This window comes from Dreissena polymorpha, chromosome 5 (assembly GCF_020536995.1).
Source record: "Dreissena polymorpha isolate Duluth1 chromosome 5, UMN_Dpol_1.0, whole genome shotgun sequence".
NCBI classification, from domain to species: domain Eukaryota; kingdom Metazoa; phylum Mollusca; class Bivalvia; order Myida; family Dreissenidae; genus Dreissena; species Dreissena polymorpha.
The window spans coordinates 47402571-47423989 of record NC_068359.1 but is presented as its reverse complement, the minus strand read 5'-3'; the positions used below and the strand labels follow the sequence as shown (position 1 = coordinate 47423989).

Below are 21419 nucleotides of genomic sequence, written 5' to 3'. Positions count from 1 at the left end.
AACAAGGGTTAAATCTGTAACAGAAAAACGTTCTTCTGTAGAAACTACTAAATAATGGCCAGACATGTAATGGCACATGTTTTGATTATTATAAAATATGTCTCTCTGAAGTATGATATTTGACCTGTAAAAAAGTTTCCTGACAAAAATTGCAAAGGAAACTGAAAAGGTCGTAAAACCATAATCCATGGTACACCAAGTAGAAACCATGAAAATATGGCAAAAGCTCACCAAGATATTCCAATGAATAAAATGGATGAAATATAAACGTTAGTATCCAGTTGATGTCAAACGGACGAATGTATAACAATCGCACACGCTGCTGAATAATTCCTGTGAAATGCGTTCACTTTGTTCAGTATTTACACTGCGATCTGCGATTTTGTAAAACACTTCTGTGCATGCACAAATCACATTCATTTAAACCGAATTCTCGAGAAACTAAACGAAAGAGAATTTCAATTTAACCATTTCCTTATGAAATGACTAAGCAACACAAAACACTGCATGACAAAAATGTCCAACAGGGCGTTGAGGCGACCTGCTATGTGTAGAATGATAGAGAAAAATTAATGTTCTTGCAAATAACGAATAAATTCCTGGTTTTCAGATACAAGGAGTAATAATAGTTTCACCTCTGTGTCTGGGTGTAACCACGACCAACCACGACCGATGTGTGTTAGCTGAAACCATCACAAAGGAGACGTGAAAATGTGTTGTAAATGAAAAACAGCTCAAAAGAATGCTCGCTTTTCCAGATGTAGATGTGCAGGTGATATTCATTAGGATACCACATACTAGAGAATATCAGAATAAGTAGTTCCAGGTGATCGTCCCCAGCCTTCCCTGCTCACATCTGTATAAGATGTAAAGAAGGTTGTGGTAGAAGAAACTATACTCCTACCAAAAATATCTAATAGTGTAGACACTTCTGAATAGTGGGAAATAATGACAAAAAGATGGCAATCTGTGTCATTGAATAATCATGCGATCAATTCCAATAAACTTAAAAATAAAGCTGAAACGGACATAAGAAAAGACGTTTCAGCAGAAAGACCGGTGACCGGCTCGGTAAATATCGACCGGTTGCCAAAATCATTATTCAAGGATGGGTGGGGGAAAAAATAACGGCAAGCCGAACTTTCCCACTCCCAACAAACTTGAAAATTGGTAGAATAGGAACGTGTTGAACACTTTTAAGTCTATGCCCTATTTACAGTAGCCTCTTTCTTGAACCAATAAAAGGCGCCTTTAAAATCCTGGAGAATAAAGCCCGCGTAGTCATCGATTTGCAAAGTACGAACATATGACTGAAAGTGGTACCTCCGGCATCGGAGGTGTGGTCGCAGAAAAGGTGAAAACCAAAGGAGTTACCTTGGTTAAGCCCTCAATTTCAAGAATCCTAACCAGACGAATTTCGATAGGAATACGATCTGTTATAGGATGAGGTCCTTCCAAATCCTTAGCATATAAGATCTGAGTTCAATAGCTTCCAAGTCATCTTCAAGATTGTGGCCGCCATGCGGTTGAGCTGATAGACAGTGCTATGTATCAGCCCTCTCTCAGTTGTCAAGTAGAAACAACTGGCTCTATAAGCGAAAATATGATGTCAGAAATCTGACCCGACAGTTTGGAAACAAATCCAAATTGTTCGTCAGGTCAGATACAGGGGACTAGTACCTTTACCGCCATCAAGCGGTGTAGGCTTAGTCATGTCCTGAGGGACTTCTTGACGATGCAGCAGAAATATTATTGATTCCAGTAACTTGAAAACATGCACTGTCGTAGGAGCAATAGAAAAGCAGAAGTCGACACAAAATGTCGTCTTGCTAATCCTGCTAGTATGTTTCCCAACTGTTCCGTGACAGGTAAAGGCGGTTTAAGAATTCACCCGTAGGGTCTTGAACATAAATTATAGATCTGATTAATAGAGGTCAAATAGTAAAATTCGATCTCGAGGTAAGACTGCGAGCCCGCCTCAGCCGAAACATCTGCAAAACCAGTAGTCTGCATATAGCCGACTGAGAGAGAAGTAGAAATAACTGATAGAAGTATTTCATAATCTTCTGGTATTAGTAGTTCATATCCAGTACCAGAATGGATTAGCTGGTGAGGAAAATCAACCATAGACTAAGTCAGCGGAGATGATTTGGTAACCAAAGGTAGAAGATACCCGTAAGGCTACAAATTATGACCGATAACAGTAATACCGGTGATTGGTAACTGGTAATCGAACCGGACTGGTCAATGACCGGTGACTGTAGCCAGGTGAACGAACCAGTCTTAATATGCCAGTGACGTTACCGGTTAAAGACCGAAATATGGTGGAATCAATATGGCCTGATATCAATGTCGAGAACTGCTCGGAAAAGAAGAGCGTGCCCAAAGTCCAATCCGATGGCGATGAGACATCATTAAAGCAGACGACGAAAATTCATTCGATGGCGAAGAAGAGGAGGAAGAATAGTCCGATGATGATAACGAAGAAGAGGAGAAAACATAATCCGATGATGATGAACGACTAGTTATTCTGACCGGTGACCAGTGACCGGTGATATGACCGGTGAATGGTGACCGATGTCCGGTGATCGGACCGGATCGGTATAATACAACTGCGTCAGAATGGAAATATCTGGTGCAGAACAATGACCATCCACTTAGTCATCTGATAATGTTAACCGGAAAACAACGGTAGATTATTATTATTAATAGGCATAAAGTGTCCATTGTAGTCGTAGTGAAGAAATGAACACCTAATCCCGAAGCCTGAAAGTTTAACGAACTAGTGTTCGTATACAAATATGGTGCAGTGACTGCAACATGTGTGGATGCCATAAGATGACTATCCTGTTATGCTCAACGAAGGAGAGGTGTGTTCGATGACTATCCTGTTGTGCTCAATGAAGAAAAGCTCGTCCGATGTCTACCCTGTTGTATCTATGGTGGCAGCTCGTTGACGATGATGAGTCCTTCGACGAAGAAGAAAAATAGTCCGGTGATTATGAAAGACTTCTTCTTCTGACCGGTGACCGGACCGGTCCCCGTTGAGAGATGATGACCGGTGACCGGACCGGACCGTAAAACACCCAGCATGGTAGAATTAAACCATTTTTCAATAAATACAATCATGGCTTACCTTTACAAATGAAACAAAAGTCCATTTAATCCACATAAATTTATTCGAATGTGAAGTAAAAAGATAAATAACACAATTTATCTATTCAAAACCCCTATCAACCAAGTGAAATAAATAAAAAAATCAATTTTCAAATCAGAGCCGTGAAAGACACGTATACACCTGGTCGATCCGGAAAGAATGTTGAGGGTTGGTTACCGGTTTTTGCCTAGGTTGCATTGCGCTATGTTTAACCTGGTCTCTATTACGGTATGGAGGTGGCCGATTCCCAGTTAAAAATTCCAGATAAGTTAATTCCGCTTGGAAAGGAGAAAGCTAATAGATAGCAGGTAGCTTATTTATGACATTAACACTATGTAATTAGAGAGCGGACACCATGCTCAATGTTTTAAACGCACTAAGTGACCCAGTGACTTAGTTTTTGACCCGGCATGACCCATGTTCGAACTTGACCTAGACATCAACTAGGTACAAAATCTGACTAAGTTTGGTGAAGATCGGATGAAAACAACTTGAATTAGAGAGAGGACACTTAATACAGACCGACAGACCAACAGACCGACCGACAGACAAGCTCACTTCTATAAACCCACCCTTAACAACGTTTGTGAGGGTATAATAAAGATTGGACTATAAATGTGACTTTTAGAGTGGTAACAAGGTTTTACTATTACCATAAAATGAAAAAAGCCCCAAACCCTAGCGGCCATGTTTTCAACTCACTACAACCAGTTTCAAACTCATCCAAGATATCATTAGAAAAAAGTTCTGACCAAGTTTTAGAAAGATTGGACAATTAATGTGATTTCTAAAGTGTAAACAATGTTTTACTAAACTCGTATAATGAAAAATGCCCCGACCCCTAGCGGCCATGTTTTTTAACCAACCGATTTTTTTTTAGAACTCTTCCCAGGGGGGTTGCTGCCGATCGCAATTGTCGCAACTTTCAGCATATTTTCAATTTGTCGAGACAAGTCTTTTCTTGGCGAATTTCATAACTGACACTGAAATTGTAGTCTATGCTAATTTTTATTTTATCTCGTCTGGCAAATAACTGAAGCATATTTAGTCATCAAATTGCGTACAAACAAGACCCGGGGTCATTGATAGTTATCGCTTATTTCCCCTTTGTTCCAGATAAAAGTGACAACCTGTTAAAGATTATCTTTAAAATTAAACATATTTTTGAATGCGGAAATGCGGTTTTCTTCAAAACAAGGTTAATCTGCACATTTTTTGGAATTGATTTCTAATTTTTTAACAGTCATCAATCATGATAAAATTTAACATGAACAAAAGTGCAAAACTGTCACAAGATAAGCCCGTTTGAATGTTTTGGACAACTTGATAACTTTACCATATAAGTGACACCATGCTAATTCCTTGAAATGCACTAAGAAACCGTATAAACTAGTTTTTGACCCGGCATGACCCATATTTGAACTTGACCTAGATATCATTAAGCCACAACTTCTGACCAAATTTGATGAAGATCGGATTAAAACTACTTCAATTAGAGAGTGGACACCATGCTAAATGCTTGAAATGCACGAAGTGAATTCGAGAAATAGTTTTTGATCCGGTATGACCCATATTTGAACTTGACCTAGATATCATCTAGACACAACTTCTGACCAAATTTGGTTAAGATCGGATGAAAACTTCTTCAATTAGAGAGCGGACATCATGCTTAATGCTTGAAATGCACTAAGCGACCTCGTAACCTAGTTTTTGACTCAGCATGACCCATATTTGAACGTGACCTAGATATCATTTAGACACAACTTCTGACCAAATTTGGTGAAGATCAGATAAAAACAACTTCATTTAGAGAGCGGACACCATTTTAAATCCGTGAAATGTACTATGTGACCCCGTGACCTAGTTTTTAACCCGACATGACCCATATTTGAACCTGACCTAGATATCATCTCCACACAACTTCTGACCATATTTGGTGAAGATCGTGTAAAAACTACTTCAATGCTAAATGCTTGACATGCACTAAGTGACCTCGTGACCTAGTTTTTGGCCCCGCATGACCCATATTCGAACTTGACTTTGATATTCTCTAAATACAACTTCTGACCAAGATTGGTGAAGATCGGATGATAACTATTTGAAAAAGAGAGCGGACACTGATGTGGACGCCGCCCGCCCGCCAAGGGTGAAACTAGTGTGCGTCCCGTTTTGAACGGGCGTATAAAAAGGGCAGACAGTAGTTATTTCAATAAAAACAGATCTTGTTGGGAAGGAGGATTTAGCGCTTCGCAAGTAAAGTGTTTTATTGATATCGTCATGTTTGCAACCCAATCAAACTGTCAACAATGATGACAATGGTTAATGATTTGAAATAATGTAATTAAATAGAATCTGATATCTCCTATCATTAACAATCATAATGTATCATTTCAATCATGAGAATGAAGTTAACGTAACTTCTTAACGGAAATGACGCTTATTTTACAGCTTAGTTCTGTGGTTTTATGTTCAAATAGATAAATCTGAAATATTTATGCAGCCTTCTGTTACAGAAATGTTTAAAATATATGATAATTTTGATCACCTGTTTTGTTTATGATGTGAAAAAATGTGTTAGTTGTTTAAAAATAAAGCGTATTAACACTTATTGTGTTACTTCTTGTTATTTGTGTAACTCTAGGAAATCATAGTTATTAGATTAATAATACAGTTAATGACATTAATTTAGCTGTAATGTTTCTTTAATGATTGTTCTTAATAACAAGGTCAGATTAACAGAGGGTTTTAATATTGCAAAAAAGTGGCGACAACTTTTTTAGGCCAGTGAAACCCCTGTATCCAAGATTATATTTAGACAAATATTCTGACAAAGTTTCATGAAGACCGAACAATGAATGTGTCCTCTAGAGTGTTAACAAGGTTTTACTATAGCCATATAAGGAAAATTGACCTGCTCCCTGGCGGCCATGTTTTTAACCAACAGAAGTCATTAACTTGTCCGAGGTATAATTGGGGCATTCATCCAAGATATCATTGAGACAAATCTTATGACACAGTTTCATTAAAAGCGGACAATAAATGTGGCCTCTAGAGTGTTAACAAGGATTTACTATATGCATAATTGTAAAACCATATTTAAAAAAATTCTCCACCTCCTGGCGGCCATGTTTTATAGCAACCGGAACCATTTTCGAACTCGTCCATGATTTCATTGGGACAAATCTTCTTACCAAGTTTCATGATGATCGGACAATAAATGTGGCCTCTAGAGTGTTAACCAGGCTTTACTATAGCCATATAAGGAAAAATGCCCCGCCCCCTGGCGCCATGTTTTTCAACCAATCAGAACCATTTTCAAACTTGTCCAAAATAATATTGGGACAAAACTTCTGACCAAATTCATAAGGAATGGACAATAAATGTGGCCTCTGTTAACAAGGCAAATGTTGACGCCTCACAACGCACAAGAAAGGCGATCATAAAAGCTCACCATGAGCACATTGTAATCAGGTGAGCTAAAAAGAGAAAAAAACACTTTTGACCTCAGGGAATTTCAAAGACCAATTAAACAATTGTTTTTTTTTAAATAAAGTTTAAAGACATACAATAGGGAGCCCAAAGATTACCATATGCACTGCACATGTTAACTTAAAAGCTGTTAACCTAACTGGCAATTTAAACAATTGTACAGCTTACCCATATATTTTCATTTCAACGCAGACTTCTTAAATATTTTTGCTGAATTAATAAGTAGTGTGCTCAATATACAAACTCTTCTATTGGCTGTTTCATAAATGTCCCCTTCCACTTTTCTTGCATATGCAACAAGATTGTTCATCCTTCTGTCCTTTAATGCAGCTGGATCTTGAGTGGAGAATGCTGCTTGAACCCTGAAGAAAAATGGCAACTTTTTAGCTTAACCAGTCATGTCAGAAAGTGTTGAAACGGAAAAAGAGAATTAAAGAATATAATTTGATTTGAAATATTATTTGTGAAATACCCTGTTAATTCAAAATAGTAACTGTTACCCTTTGTTTATGAAATTTTTTCAAAGATCATGCAACAGTAAAACATGGTTTTTGTTTTGCCAATTTTGTTATATTTTCAGGAACAGTCCCGACCAATGTGACCTTTCATTTGTGAGATCGCTCAAAAATTAAGTCATTAAAATTAGCCTTTCTTCAGACTACTCAGTGCACTTATTTGTTAGACTAGTGCCCTAATATGTCCCTTATCTTGAACATAAAAGTACTTGTCCTGGCCTTAAAATGTTACGATGTTTGTTTTCACTAATTTAACAACATATATTAAGCGATATTTTTACACAAGTTTTATTTAAACAAGGTCGCCCACCTGATACACATCGGAAAAAAATGTTTATATGCCAATTTTGTAATGTTTGTGTTTTAACGGTTCCTATCTAAGTTTTTTATTCTGTACAGACGAGATTTGATATGGTCACGATAATAATCGTGACAATGATGCAATTTGAACTACACCTTTTCCTCCCTTGTACAATTATGATGTAGAGAGTAAGCATTGGTAAATCAGCTTTTTCATTTAAATATCAAATGAAAGGAATTTCAAGCCAAATTAATAAATTTATCTGCATTTTTTTTCTTTTTATTTCATTAAATGAATTGGCCTAGAATTTTTCCACTTGTCCAGTCAGACCAGAAGATTCTTTTAAACTTTATAAATTTGAATTAGATAACTGTAATATCTGCCACTCAGCGATGAAATATTAAACCAACTCCATGATCTATATACTCACAATTTATTAACAAGATGATTTCTGAGATCCTGTGTGACACTCTCATGCCACTGTTGTGTGCCTTTGTTTGTCTGTGCCACAATATGCAGCCCATCTGTGGCATTCAAACCACCCACAGCAGTGAGGGAGTTCAGGGTCGGATTGGAATTACCAACCTGCGCTGGCTGGCCTGGATTCAAACCTAGGTTCACTGAAACACACACACAATACTGAACCTTAGCAATGTCAGTCCATATCAGTTTAAAAGCACAAACATTATTCCAAAGTCGCCCAAACCCAATATTTCAAGGCTTAGACCCCTTTTCCCAAGGCCTAATAAAACCCTGCTTATGCATTCAATATAACTATAAAATAAAGTTATTAAGATTTTTTCCATTCAATAATCACAAAGTACCTTGATTATTTAGTTGTCCAGGCCTGGAGGTGGAAGCCTGTATCCCATTGAAGGTGAGTCCTAGGGCAGCGTATGCCTTCTGCATTTGTGCCTCATTCATGTTTGAGGGGATTTGTGGGGTAGCAGCATTCACCTTCGCCTGTGGCCCAGTACTCACAGCTGGGCTAGCCTGTGCTGCGCCTAACAAACAACAACAATGTAGGCTTACAATACTTATCAACAACAATGCTTGATTAAAATTGCCTCTTAACCCAAAAGCATATTTTGATTGTTCAAATATGAACACATTCTTGGCATTTATGCATAATTGGTTTCAGCATACAGTGATTTTTGTCACCATTTTGAATGGGGCCAGGCTCCTTTGGATTGGACAAATCAAGGCGTTTTGACTAAAATTGGGAAATTTATGTTGTTTTGCTTACAAATGCTCAACAATTGAAAGTAAACATGTCTTCAATATTATATTCACTAACGTTCAACTTAAAGATCTGGATTGGAACTAAATGTAGAGATCTAAAAAAAAATATTATTGAAACCTTCAATTTTTTTTGGTACCATTTGGAAAGAAGATATACTTTTTCCCATCAGGAATGAGGCCCAATACTGGCCACGACTTTGAACGAAAAAATAAACCTTGCTTTATTTGAAATCATGAGTCACCTGACGAATTGCTCACAACTTTTAGGGAACATGATTTGCACACATTCTTTAAATGTTTTTAATGTTTTGTAAATTGTTAAAACATTAATTTTGACTACGTTCCAATTTACACGTATTTCTTAAATCAAACTTAACCTGCTGCTGCTACTGCCACAGGCTGTTTCTGGCGATCAGAGGCTCGCTTCAATGGTAAGCACACCGGACAGTCCTGTCGCAAGCAGTTTCTCCAGTGGGTGATTATCTGCCTTGATGAAGCACAGTGAGCAACTGCAAATAGATATTGGAACTCCATATGAGGTGCTTACTAGTGAAGCAAAAATCACACATATAACCTAAACTATAACCAAAGTTAACAATTTCTTAGCTGGGTCTTGGCTACCGTATTTTCTTCAACCATTCATTTCAGTCTTAAGCGTTTTCTTGAAATTAAAATATGGCGGCGTTCAATGTGCTGATTGCATAATGGCTAAATGATCATAGATTAGAGACTAACAATTACTAAGGAATTTGACAGTTTAAGTATGATCATCGATTGTTTGGTGCAATACAGGTGTGATAATAGCATGTGTTTCAAGCTCTTTTGCTGTTACTATGATCTTATAAATAATTGACTGCTTTGACAAATTTTACGATACATGTTTAATGTCCTTAAATTTGAGGGCAATATGAATTTAAATATTGTCTGCAAAAATGCAATTGAAAAAGTAACAAGCAAAGAAAAATTAAATAAGTCGATTAGTTCCATCTAAACGCATGGTAAATGTTTATACAAATACACTTTCATTTTTATGCGATAATCAGGACACCGCCGGGATGCACATTTTTTGCATGACTGAGTATGATGCAATTATCTTAATGCATTCATTCCAAATTTATTCTCAAGTTTCCATTGGTTGTTACAATTAAATCTGAACAATGCCCCATAAAACCACTGTTCCATAATGCATTGAGCATTTTTCACTTCTGAAAAATGCTGTATGTTTGTTTTTATGAAGGCAAGTATTGGCGAATGGCAACACAACCTTGCAATAATTTATGAATGAATGAGCTCAAAATGCAATGCGATTCCATTTATAACGCTATATTGTAGTTTGGACCCCGTAATTCGCGTTATATTGGAGTTACAACGTATATATACAATTCACAAGCATCTTTGAAAATAATTCCTATAACTGGGATGAACATCAACATCTCACACCCAAAATTCTGTACGGAACGCAAGATGAAAAAATGTCAGCTACCTTGACATGACCTGCCAGCACTACAAGTGGTCATGTGGTTAAGCACATTCTTCATGGTTCTGCAGTGTGGCAGGGTGCACGCGCCACCATTGCTCTGCTCACGCCGCTGACACTTGTGAGCGTGAAGAAGCAAGACCAATTGCTGCTGGATAAGATTGCGCTTCTCTGGGTCTGCAGACTGGGGCTGGGCCCCTTGTGTCTGGGAGCCAGCAGCTCCCTGAGTCCTGGGTACACCAGTATGGGCTACTGACTGGTTCTGTGGAATCTGCTGATGAAAAAAACTACTTTATTGATGTTGATGCTGTATTTCACTTAAAATGGATAACATACAACACACAAAAGAAACAAGAGGGCCTGAAAGGCCTTAAGTAGCTCACCTGAGATAAAAAGAAATGCCCTGTTGTTTGCAGCCAAAGATATCAACGGAACAAATGCTATAACAAAGTTTCATGAAGAATGAACAACTAATGCCCCCCTGTCGGCCATGTTTTTCAACAGACCTGAACCATTTTAAAACTCATCCAAGATATCATTGGGACAAATCTTCTGACAAAGTTTCATGAAGATCGGACAATAAATGTGGCCTCTACAGTGTTAAAAAGGCAAATATTCGTGAGGCACAACGGAAGACAGATTATTGACAAAAGGTGATCACAAAAGTTCACCATGAGCAAAAAATGTTATGCTCATAAAGATTGTCACCATGTTTGAAGATGATATTATTAAAACTAGAGTTTTGTCACAGACGTGACGTATACCCCCACGTGCCGAATTGACCAAGACTAGTTTGCATGCTGTCTTCACAAACCAAGATAATCTAATTTATGGCGATTTTTAAGAATTATTATGCCATTATTATTTATGGCCATTTTGACCTTTGAACTCTTGATTTCTTTCGCATGGCACGCCGTCTAATGACTGTGAACAAAATTAATGAACAGAGTCATGTTAAAATCACACAATGAATTCCATTGTTTTGGCCCGGACAAGCTCATTTATGGCCATTTTTCACATTTAACCTCCAAGTGTGACCTTGACCTTGGAGATATCGACGTAATTCTTTCGCATGACACACCGTCCAATGATTGTGAACAAATGTACCAAGTAATTTTAAAATCTCACTATAAATGACATAGTTATGGCCCGGACAAGATCATTTATGGCCATTTTTTACCATTGAACTCACAGTGTGACCTTGACCTTGGAGATATCAACGTAATTCTTTCGCGCAACACACCGTCCAATGATGCTGTGCCAAAAGATTTAAAAATCTCACAATGAATGACATAGTTATGGCCCGGACAAGCTCATTTATGGCCATTTTTTTACCTTTGAACTCAGTGTGTGACCTTGACCTTGTAGATATCGACGTAGTTGTTTCGCGCGACACACCGGCCAATGATGGTAAACAAATGTGCTATATGATTTTGAAATCTCACGATGAACAACATAGTTATGGCTTGGAAAAGCTCATTTATTGCCATTTTTGACCTTTGAACTTTAAGTGTGACCTCGACCGTGGGGATATCAACGTAATTCTTTCATGCGACACACCGTCCAATCATGGTGAACAAATGTGCAAAATGATTTTAAAATCTCACAATAAACGACATAGTTATTGCCCGGACAAGCTCATTTATGGCCATAATGCTCTTTGAACTCGAAGTATGACCTTGACCTTGGAGATATCGACGTAATTCTTTCGCGCGACACACCGTCCAATGATGGTAAATAAATTTGCCAAATGATTTAAAAATATCACAATGAATTACATAGTTATGGCCCCAACAAGCTCATTTATGGCCATTTTTGACCTTTGAACTCACAGTGTGGCCTTGACCTTGGAGATATCAACGTAATTATTTCGCGCAACACACCGTCCAATGATGGTGAACAAATGTGCCAAAAGATTTTAAAATCTCACAATGAAAGACATAGTTATGGCCCGGACAAGCTCATTAATGGCCATTTTTATACCTTTGAACTCAGTGTGTGACCTTAACCTTGGAGATATCTACGTATTTTTTGTCACACAACACAGCGTCCCATGATGGTGAAAAAACGTACCAAAGTATTTTAAAATCTAACAATAAATGACATAGTTATGGTCCGGACAAACTTTCGGTTAAAAACACAATAAGTGACCCCGCGACCTAGTTTTTGACCCGGCATGACCCAACATTCAAACTTGACCTATACATCATCTAGATACAACTTGTGACCAAGTTTGGTGAAGATCGTTTGTAATTTCGGAACAGACCGACAGACAGACCGACCGACAAACCGACCGACCGACAGACAGACCGACAAAGTGACTCCTATATATCCCCCATTACCAATGGTAATGGGAGTATAACTAATTGAGTAAACTAAATCAAGATATGATAACAACATTTGTACTCATCAAGTGTCATTCAGATTGAACTAAAATGTGACTACAAGTATTCACAATGTTTCACTATAAACAACTGTAGACATACAAAATCAAAGCGCTAAAGGCACTGCATTTACTTTTAATTGTCTACATTGGTGAGATTTTGAAAAAGAGAAAAAAGCCATTGATCAACAATCTCTAATAATTGTATGCAGGATTCTCATAAACTACAATTATAATTACAAAGATCAAAAAGGAAATTCAACCTATATCTAAATTAGCGCTAAGGAAAAGTCAGTGAGTCTAACAAAGAATGAACCACACCATCATTCTATTAATAAATGTATTGTTATTAACGAGCTTTGTATTAAGTTCTCGATCAAACCAAATTAAACAATAATAAATATTTTTAGCCTGAAATTAAATGCTTCATTTAATGCGTTTCAATTTCATTTTTATTCATTTTCATGTACTGACATTAACGTGTAACTCCTCTACTCCACCTTCACCAATATTTTTATGAACGAACCGTACTGACATTAACGTGTAACTCCTCTTCATCACCGTCACCAATATTTTTATGAACGAGCCATCTACTGTAATGTTAATTCGTAAATTAACGTATTTCTGCTATAGTTTAAATTGGTCAATACTTTTCATCGTGTGCATTTATTCCGATTTATATTTTTCACCCTAAAATACTTAACGTCTGAATTCCACGTCTATATTGAGTTACAGCACCTGGTGTGTTGCAACATGCACATTTTTAATGCCAATCGGGAACCCTCGGACAGTTCCGCTATCTTTGTCAGAATACCTGATATGTGGCTTGTCAAATTCACATCGGCTGCTCGGGTATTCGCGAACGAAATAATTTTGATCCACATAGACCAGTGCATGGTGGCAAATGACACTTTAATGTGCACTGGTAGACAATTTATCGACAAATTATGTCTGGTTGCCCTGTAAAACTACAAGGTTACTCTGCAAAGTGAGTGTTGAAAACTAACGAAGATCTTCTTCCCGCTCCTTGCGCGCTCCGCTGCTTGTATGGCCTCTAGAATTTACAAGCTGTCGACCCGAACCCCAGAACGGGTTCCTCAGCACGTTGAGCGTACTGGGTATCGCCGACCTTCGACACTTCCATTATCTTCATAGGGCCATCGCCTCGAAATCCTGGCCTGTATCTCGGCCACGCTCGTACTCTGCGCTGCCAGTTCCTCTGTACCCGTCCCTCTTCCGGCGATGTAGTGAAACCATTTTTTTCCTACGGACAATTACCATTCCGCTTAGCGATCCTTCCAAATTCTGGGATTCAGCAAAGTCAGGAGGAGAGGACGTCCGAGTCGAGGGATGACGGTACTCGCTTGATTCACAGAGTCGCCCTTCGGAGTCTTCAAGAAAATCTTCTGCGAGCGACTCTTCCCCCGATCGCGACGTGCATTCTCCAGCTGCTGACCGAGCTCTGTTTAACTAATGAATACTATATCATTTATAGAGTTACTTTGATGTTTTGTACAATCGCCATATTCTTTTACATGTTCAACTTAAATCACGAGCTGACAGATTCAATGCTATTGGCGATTTTGTCGATCAGAAACGCTAAAATATAATATCGTGACTTTGAAATAGAGTAAGAACAAGACGCCCCAAAGGGCCCTAGGTTGCTCACCCGAGAGACTCAGATGGAAAGAAATAAAGATTAAAACTCTTCAGCAAATATTTCGAATTATTAGTATGAGAAGACTGACATTAAAAACAAGAGGGCCTAAAAGGCCCAAAGTCGCTCACATGAGATTCAAAGGAACTGACCTGTTCTATGCAGCCCAAGATATCATTAGAACAAATGTTCTAACCAACTTTCATGATATTAAGTGAACAACCTGGCAGCCACGTTTTTCAACAGACCAGAACCATTTTCATACACATACAAGATATCATTTATACAAATATTCTGACAAAGTTTCGTGAAGATACATGAAGCCATATAAGGAAACATGCCCCAACCCCTGGTGACCATGTTTTTCGAGCAACTGGAACCATTTTCGGAAATGTCCAAGATATCATTGGGACAAATCTTCTCACCAAGTTTCATGATTATCGGAGAATAAATGCGGCTTCCAGAGTGTGAACAAGGTTTTACTATAGCTATATAAGGAAAAATGCAACTCCCCCTTGCCGGCCATGTGTTTTTCCGCTAACTTGAACCATTTTTAAACTCATCAAAGATTTCATTGAGACGAATCGTCTGACAAAGTTTCATAATGATCGGACAATAAATATTGCCTCTAGAGTGTTAATAAGGTTTTACTAAAGCCATATATAGCCATATTAGGAAAAATGCCCCGACCCCGGGTGGCCATGTTTTAAAGCAACCAAAACTATTTTCAAACTCATCCAAGATATTATTAGGACTAATCTTCTGACCAAGTTTCATGAAGATCGGACAATAAATGTGGCCTCTAGAGTGCAAACAAGGTTTTAATAAAGCCATATAAGGAAAATGCCCCGCCCCCTGGCGGCTATTTTCTTCAACAAAGCGGCATCATTTTTAAACCGGTCTAAAATATTATTGGGATAAATCTTCTGACCAAGTTTCATTAAGATCGGCCACTAAATATGGCCTCTAGAGTGTTAACAAGATTTTACTATAGCCATATAAAGCCATATAAGGAAAAATGCCAAGCCCCAAGGCAGCCATGTTTTTCAAGCAAACGTGACCATTTTTGTACTCATCCAAGATATCATTGAGACCAATCCTCTGACTAAATTTCATGAAAATTGGACAATAAATGAGGCCTCTTGAGTGTTAACAAGGTTTTACTAAAGCCATATATAGCCATATCCGGCAAAATGCCCCACCCCGTGGTGGCCATGTTTTTAAAGCAACCAAAACCATTTTCGAACTCATCCAAGATATCATTGGGAGAAATCTACTGACCAAGTTTTATGAAAATTGGAGAATAAATGTGGCATCTAGACTGTTAACAAGGTTTTACTATAGCAATATAAGGAAATATGCCCCGCCCCTTGTGAGCCATGTTTTTCAAGCAAACGTAACTATTTTCGAACTCATCCAAGATATCATTAAGACAAAACTTCTGATAAAATTTCATGAAGATTGGACAATAAATGTGGCCTCTAGAGTGTTAACAAAGTTTAACAAAAGCCATATATAGCCATAAAAGGATAAATGCCCCGCCCCCTGGTGGCCATGTTTTTCAAGCTACCAAAACCATTTTCGAACTCATCCAATATATCATTGGGACTAATCTTCAGACCAAGTTTCATGAAGATCGGAAAATAAATTTGGCCTCTAGAGAGTTAACAATGCTTTACTATAGCCATGTAAGGAAAAATGCCCCGCCCCCTGGAGGCCATGTTTTTCAATCAACCGGCATCATTTTAAAACTCGTCCAAGATATTATTAGGATGAATCTTTTGACTTAGTTTTATTAAGATTGGACAATAAATGTGGTCTCTAGAGTGTTAACAAGATTTCACTATAGCCATATATAGCCATATATGGAAAAATGCCCCGTCCCTTGGCAGCAATGTTTTTCAAGCAAACGTAACCATTTTTTAACTCATCCAAGAAATCATTAAGACTAATCTTCTGACCAAATTGCATAAAGATTGGGCGATTAATGTGACCTCTAGAGTGTTAACACGGCAAATGTTGACGCCGCACGACGGACGACGGACAAAAGGCGATCACAAAAGCTCACTATGAGCACATTGTGCTCAGGTGAGCTGAAACCAAATCGAGAATGTGATACTTTTCTTGGTAAAAATTGAAAACAAATGCAACAGCAAAACAAAAACTTTTATTTACCTCAATGAAAACTTTAATTCAAAGCTTATAACAATAAAGTAACAACGATATGCACTTCCATTTTCTGTTCTTCCATCCCTTCATCGCAATCCATTTCCTGTTTTCTCATCCCTTTATTGAAATGTATTTTAAACCAAACTATTTGTAATAGCGTTTGTATCGAATGATAACCACTCTCAGACTCTGAGTCTGACCCAAAACACGTTTACGAAATCGTAATCCTCTATGGGCAAGTTATTTAATTCCTAAAAAAAGGCTATCGAAGTTAACAATTATGCAGGACAATCAAACAATCAAAAATATGTAATGGATTCATTTGATGCTTTAAAAAAATTATTACTGTTAAAAACCACCACGTCCAAATTGTCCCTCTGATCCAGAGTCTTGCTTAAACTAGTATGTTTCGTCAGAGAAATGACGTCACACTAGGTACGTCATAAATTGCAAAATCAAGTTAATGAAAATAAAAAATACGGAAAGCTGGTTCGATAATATATTTTAAAGAAGAAACTAAATAGGATTATGTAGATTTAATTAAACGATAACATTCATGACGCGTCTCAATAAATTTACAAGGTCAAATATTCGAACATGTTAATCGGCGCGTAGGAATATGTACTTACGGTAGATCGCGGGCATGCGAGGTATTGCCGGTTATCAACTAGTTCTTTCGACCCTGCTTTATTCGGTCAACAGAGGCAGGATAAATTATCGATATTTTTCACTTTTAAGTGTGAAATGACGTCATGTTTTCGACGAAATGACGTCATTATTCCAGCAAAATTCTCCAGTTTAACTTTTTTACAATGTGAATAAACGGTCAAGAAAAGCATAACATAAAAAGAATTTGTTAGATTCGATGGAATATCGATTTTAATTTACTCGTGATCATCAAAAAAATATATTTTCGCTAGTGGGTGCGCCACTCGGGAAAATATAATTTTCTAGGATCACTCGTGAAATAAAATCGAATCCAACAAATATCCTCTCTATTCTTAAAACTGTACATTGCTATAAATGCTTTAATGAAACGTGTAACTTTGCATTGAGCCCATGAAACAACCTCATTCTATAAAAGATCTTTGTTGGATTCGATGGAATATCGATTTTAGTTCACGAGTGATCATATAAAATAATATTATCACGAGTGGCACGGCCACGAGTGAAAATATTTATTTTGTATGATCACGAGTGAATTTAAATCGATATTCCATCGAATCCAACAAATTTTCTTTTAATTTTATGCTTTTTTCAACGTTTATTCACATTGTAAAAGAGATTAACTGGATATTTTCACTTAAATAATGACGTCATTTCGTCGAAAAAATGACGTCATTTCACAGTTAAACAGTGAAAAATATTGATATTTTTCACTGTTATTTTTCACTGTTTGAAACAGTGAAATATCAGTTTTATTTCACTGATATTTCTCTATAAACCACCGGAAAGCATAAAATGTTTTTTTCTTAGGTCTATGTCTTAAAGTGAAAATAGCCATATGCAAACAGTATAAAACTAGACCGGCCTGCGAGTAACTCGCAGTATGTTCATGTTTAATGCTGTGTGCTGCTCATCAGTGTCTTAAGGTTGGAAACGACGCCTCTTAAACGTGAATCTTGTATGAAAGGTCTTTAATTTAACCTTTTACCACTAAGATACGTATTTTGACGCTTTTGTTTTTCCTTAGAAAGTTACATTAAATGTAAGACCTTTTTTTTACTAAATTCAAGTTTAAAAGGCTTCATTTCCAACCCTTAGTTACTGATGAGCAGCAAACAGCAGAAAACCTGAACAGACTTCTGACAGGGAATGGGTTAATCTGATTTTTGGAGTGACAACACGCAGGTGAAAAAGGGTAAGTGATCTTAGTTAATTTACCTCATTATTTATGTCTGGAAGATCATTGATGCCTTCGATCCCAGTCCCCTCTGTAGGGTCGTCATCAAACTCCGCCATGGGGTCAGAGAGGCACGGGGTCAAGAGTTCAGACTTTGATGTAACCATAGGGACGTCGGCAGCAGAGTTGGGCACTGTGTTCTCCTTGTCATCCACTGCTGCTAGCCAGTTATCTAGGGGCATAAACAAGAAAACATACAGTTTTAGTACATTTGATTATTTTAAATAGTTGTCAGTGTGTTGCTGCACAGTGTTTTCCTTGCCATTCATTTCTGCTAGCCAATAATCTAGAGGCATTAACAAGAAGTAATTAAATGTAAGTACAGCCTACAGGTAATGATAAACAAGAGATGTGTCAGAAGCACAATGCCCCCTTATGCGCCGCTTTGAAGCCATATATTTGACATTGAAGGATGACCTTGACCTTTCAACACTCAAAATGTGCAGCCGCATGAGATGAACGTGCATGCCAAATATCAAGTTGCTATCTTCAATATTGCAAAAATATAACAAATGTTAAAGTTTGACGCAAACAAACCAACAAACCGACAGACAGGGCAAAAACAATATGTCCCCCAGTATAGACTGGGGGACATAAAAACAACGTCAAACTGACAGTGGAAAGAATAAGAGCTGTCAGAAGACAGCGCGCTCAACTTTTCGAGTGCTTGACAGTATAGCGTAAGCCATCATAAAGAAATTGTTCATAATCACTAAGGTCAATGTAATATAGTCATATTCTAAGTGGAAGAGGACCATAATTGAACCATATTGATCGCTTATAATTTAAAGAACTTGTACTTTATAGACGATTCTGAGTATAGGTATATTTTCCACAATCTATTGAACAGTTGTAAAGACATAAAACAAACTAATAAAATTTTATTTCAAGTTTGATAGCAATAGCTTGGGTGGGATGGTTGGACCGTCCTTAAAAATAAATAAATATTTATGTTTTTTTTTACCATGTTTCAAAGAAACAAAATCTTTTTGGGTGGAGGGGGGGGGGCTGTGGTGGGAGTGGAGAGGGGAGTATAATGTGGGGATGGGGTCATGTATTAGATGATCTTTCAAAGATAAGAAAAATATTATTTTTTTTGGGGGGGGGGATTCTGGGTTGGGGCGTAGGAGATCGCTTGGGTGGAGTCCATTGTGATATGTCAGGTAAGTGTTGTTTTGTCAAAGTATGAATCAAATCTGATCTTAAATAAAGAAGTTATGGCAATTTAAGCAAAATGTATTAATTTGACCATGAGAGTCAAGGTCATTCAAAGGTCAAGGTCAAAGTCAACTTGCCAGGAACAGTAACCTCATGATAGTAAGAAAGTATTTGAAGTTTGAAAGCAATGGCCTTGGTACTTTAGAATTAAAGTGGATCAAAACACAAAATTTAACACAATATTAAAAATTACTAAGACAAAAAATGGCCATAATTCCATTAAAATGCCAACCAGAGTTATGCAACTTGCCCTGTACAGTCCCCTTACGATAGTTAGCTAGTTTTCCAAGTCTGAAAGCAATAGCTATGATACGTTAGGAGTAAAATGGACCAAAACACAAAACGTAACCAAATGTTAAATTATCTAAGTATAAAAGGGCCATAATTCCATTAAAATGCCAACCAGAGTTATGCAATTTGCCCTGTACAGTTTCCTTACGATAGTTATCTAGTTTTCCAAGTCTGAAAGCAATAGCTATGATACTTTAGGAGTAAAATGGACCAAAACACAAAACTTAACCAAATGTTAAATTATCTAAGTATAAAAGGGGCCATTATTCTGTCAAAATGCCAGTCAGAGTTACATAACTTTAAGTATAAAAAGTTAACATAATTCTTACAAAATGCTTGATACAGTTGTCTGCTCTTGTCTATATATTGGGGTAATGTTGGTAAATAAGTATGCAAAATAAAAAAGCAATTAATATGACAAGGTACAGTACAGCCAACGTGGAACAAACATTTTCCGCGATCCGCGGAATCAAGGCGCAACGGGTCGATGCCGAGTCTGCCGTTGAAGCCGCGACAGTATGCGGCGGCACGTCGCATTTCGCCGCGATGCTTCGCATCTGTCCGGCGAGACATGCTGAGGCAAGCCGCGATCCGCGATATGACGCCGAGTCGATGCGCATCATAAAATAAAAATCTTTGAAAAATTATAAGTAAGTCAATAAATTTTAAAAGAACAATTATAATGATATTTAAAATCATATTTAATTAAATAAGCGCGGATTGTATTAGTGCATATTTAATGTGTCTTGCCAAGTAAGTTTGTTTCCCGCCCGTGTATGTTTTTCACACCTAAACATGGTCACGTAATTATGTACAATTATTTCCCTTTCATATCGAGACAACAAGGAGACCAGGCAGCTGTTTTTGCACCTACAAGTGGTCAAGGCTCCAGCAGATAAGGGATTTATAATTGCTTGTTGATTTTGCTATAATATTGTAGCTGAGACAATTAGCAGGTTGAAGCCACATCAATAATCAAGACTTAATTGTTGTTTTGTTAATTATCAGCTAATTATAACTATTGTTATTCTTAAGTATCAAATACTTTTTGGGATTTTTTACTATTTAAAGATGTGATGAAATAAAGTCCAATCGGGGCGTTTTTTTCTTCCACTGAACACGCGTAAATCGCCTGACGTGATGGTCATGTTTTTTTACAACACAAAATACACCCACATTTTCCATTCGACGTTCTACATGTCTGCATAATTTTCGCGCGCTTTTTATTAAGACAAAGGATATTTTAGCACTGTTTCTTTGACGCTAGAATTTGTTAATGTCGCGTTAGCATTAAAATTTGGAAGCGTGTTTAGGATTACAAATTCAATAATGCTCATTTGAGAATCGAACGAAACATTTACATTTGTGCGTAATTAATTCAACGATTATTTGTTTAAAAGCATTACGTGCCATATCGCTTATTAAAACGTTAAAATAAAAACTATGAAAGTAGCGTAAATCTAGGTTTCTACGCTACACAAATGTACATGTACGTGAATATTTTTTCACTTGATCCGCCGCGTACGTATGCGGCGAATTTATTCCGCGAAAGTACGCGAGGTTAATATAGACTCGGCTTCATTGCGCGGAGCGATGCCGAGTGCTTCAGCGATACGA

The 21419-nt window shown here is 37.4% G+C and overlaps 1 protein-coding gene across 1 annotated transcript in view; it reads right to left on the bottom strand.

Moving 5' to 3' along the window:
- The window catches only part of LOC127881354 (transcriptional regulator ATRX homolog), a 72784-nt gene that overhangs the window by 39407 nt on the left and 11958 nt on the right, over positions 1 to 21419 (bottom strand). Inside the window, 6 exon segments of the mRNA XM_052429124.1 lie at positions 6891 to 7008; positions 7893 to 8082; positions 8287 to 8466; positions 9082 to 9213; positions 10188 to 10452; positions 18275 to 18465. Of these exon segments, the coding sequence (XP_052285084.1) occupies positions 6891 to 7008; positions 7893 to 8082; positions 8287 to 8466; positions 9082 to 9213; positions 10188 to 10452; positions 18275 to 18465 (1076 nt within the window).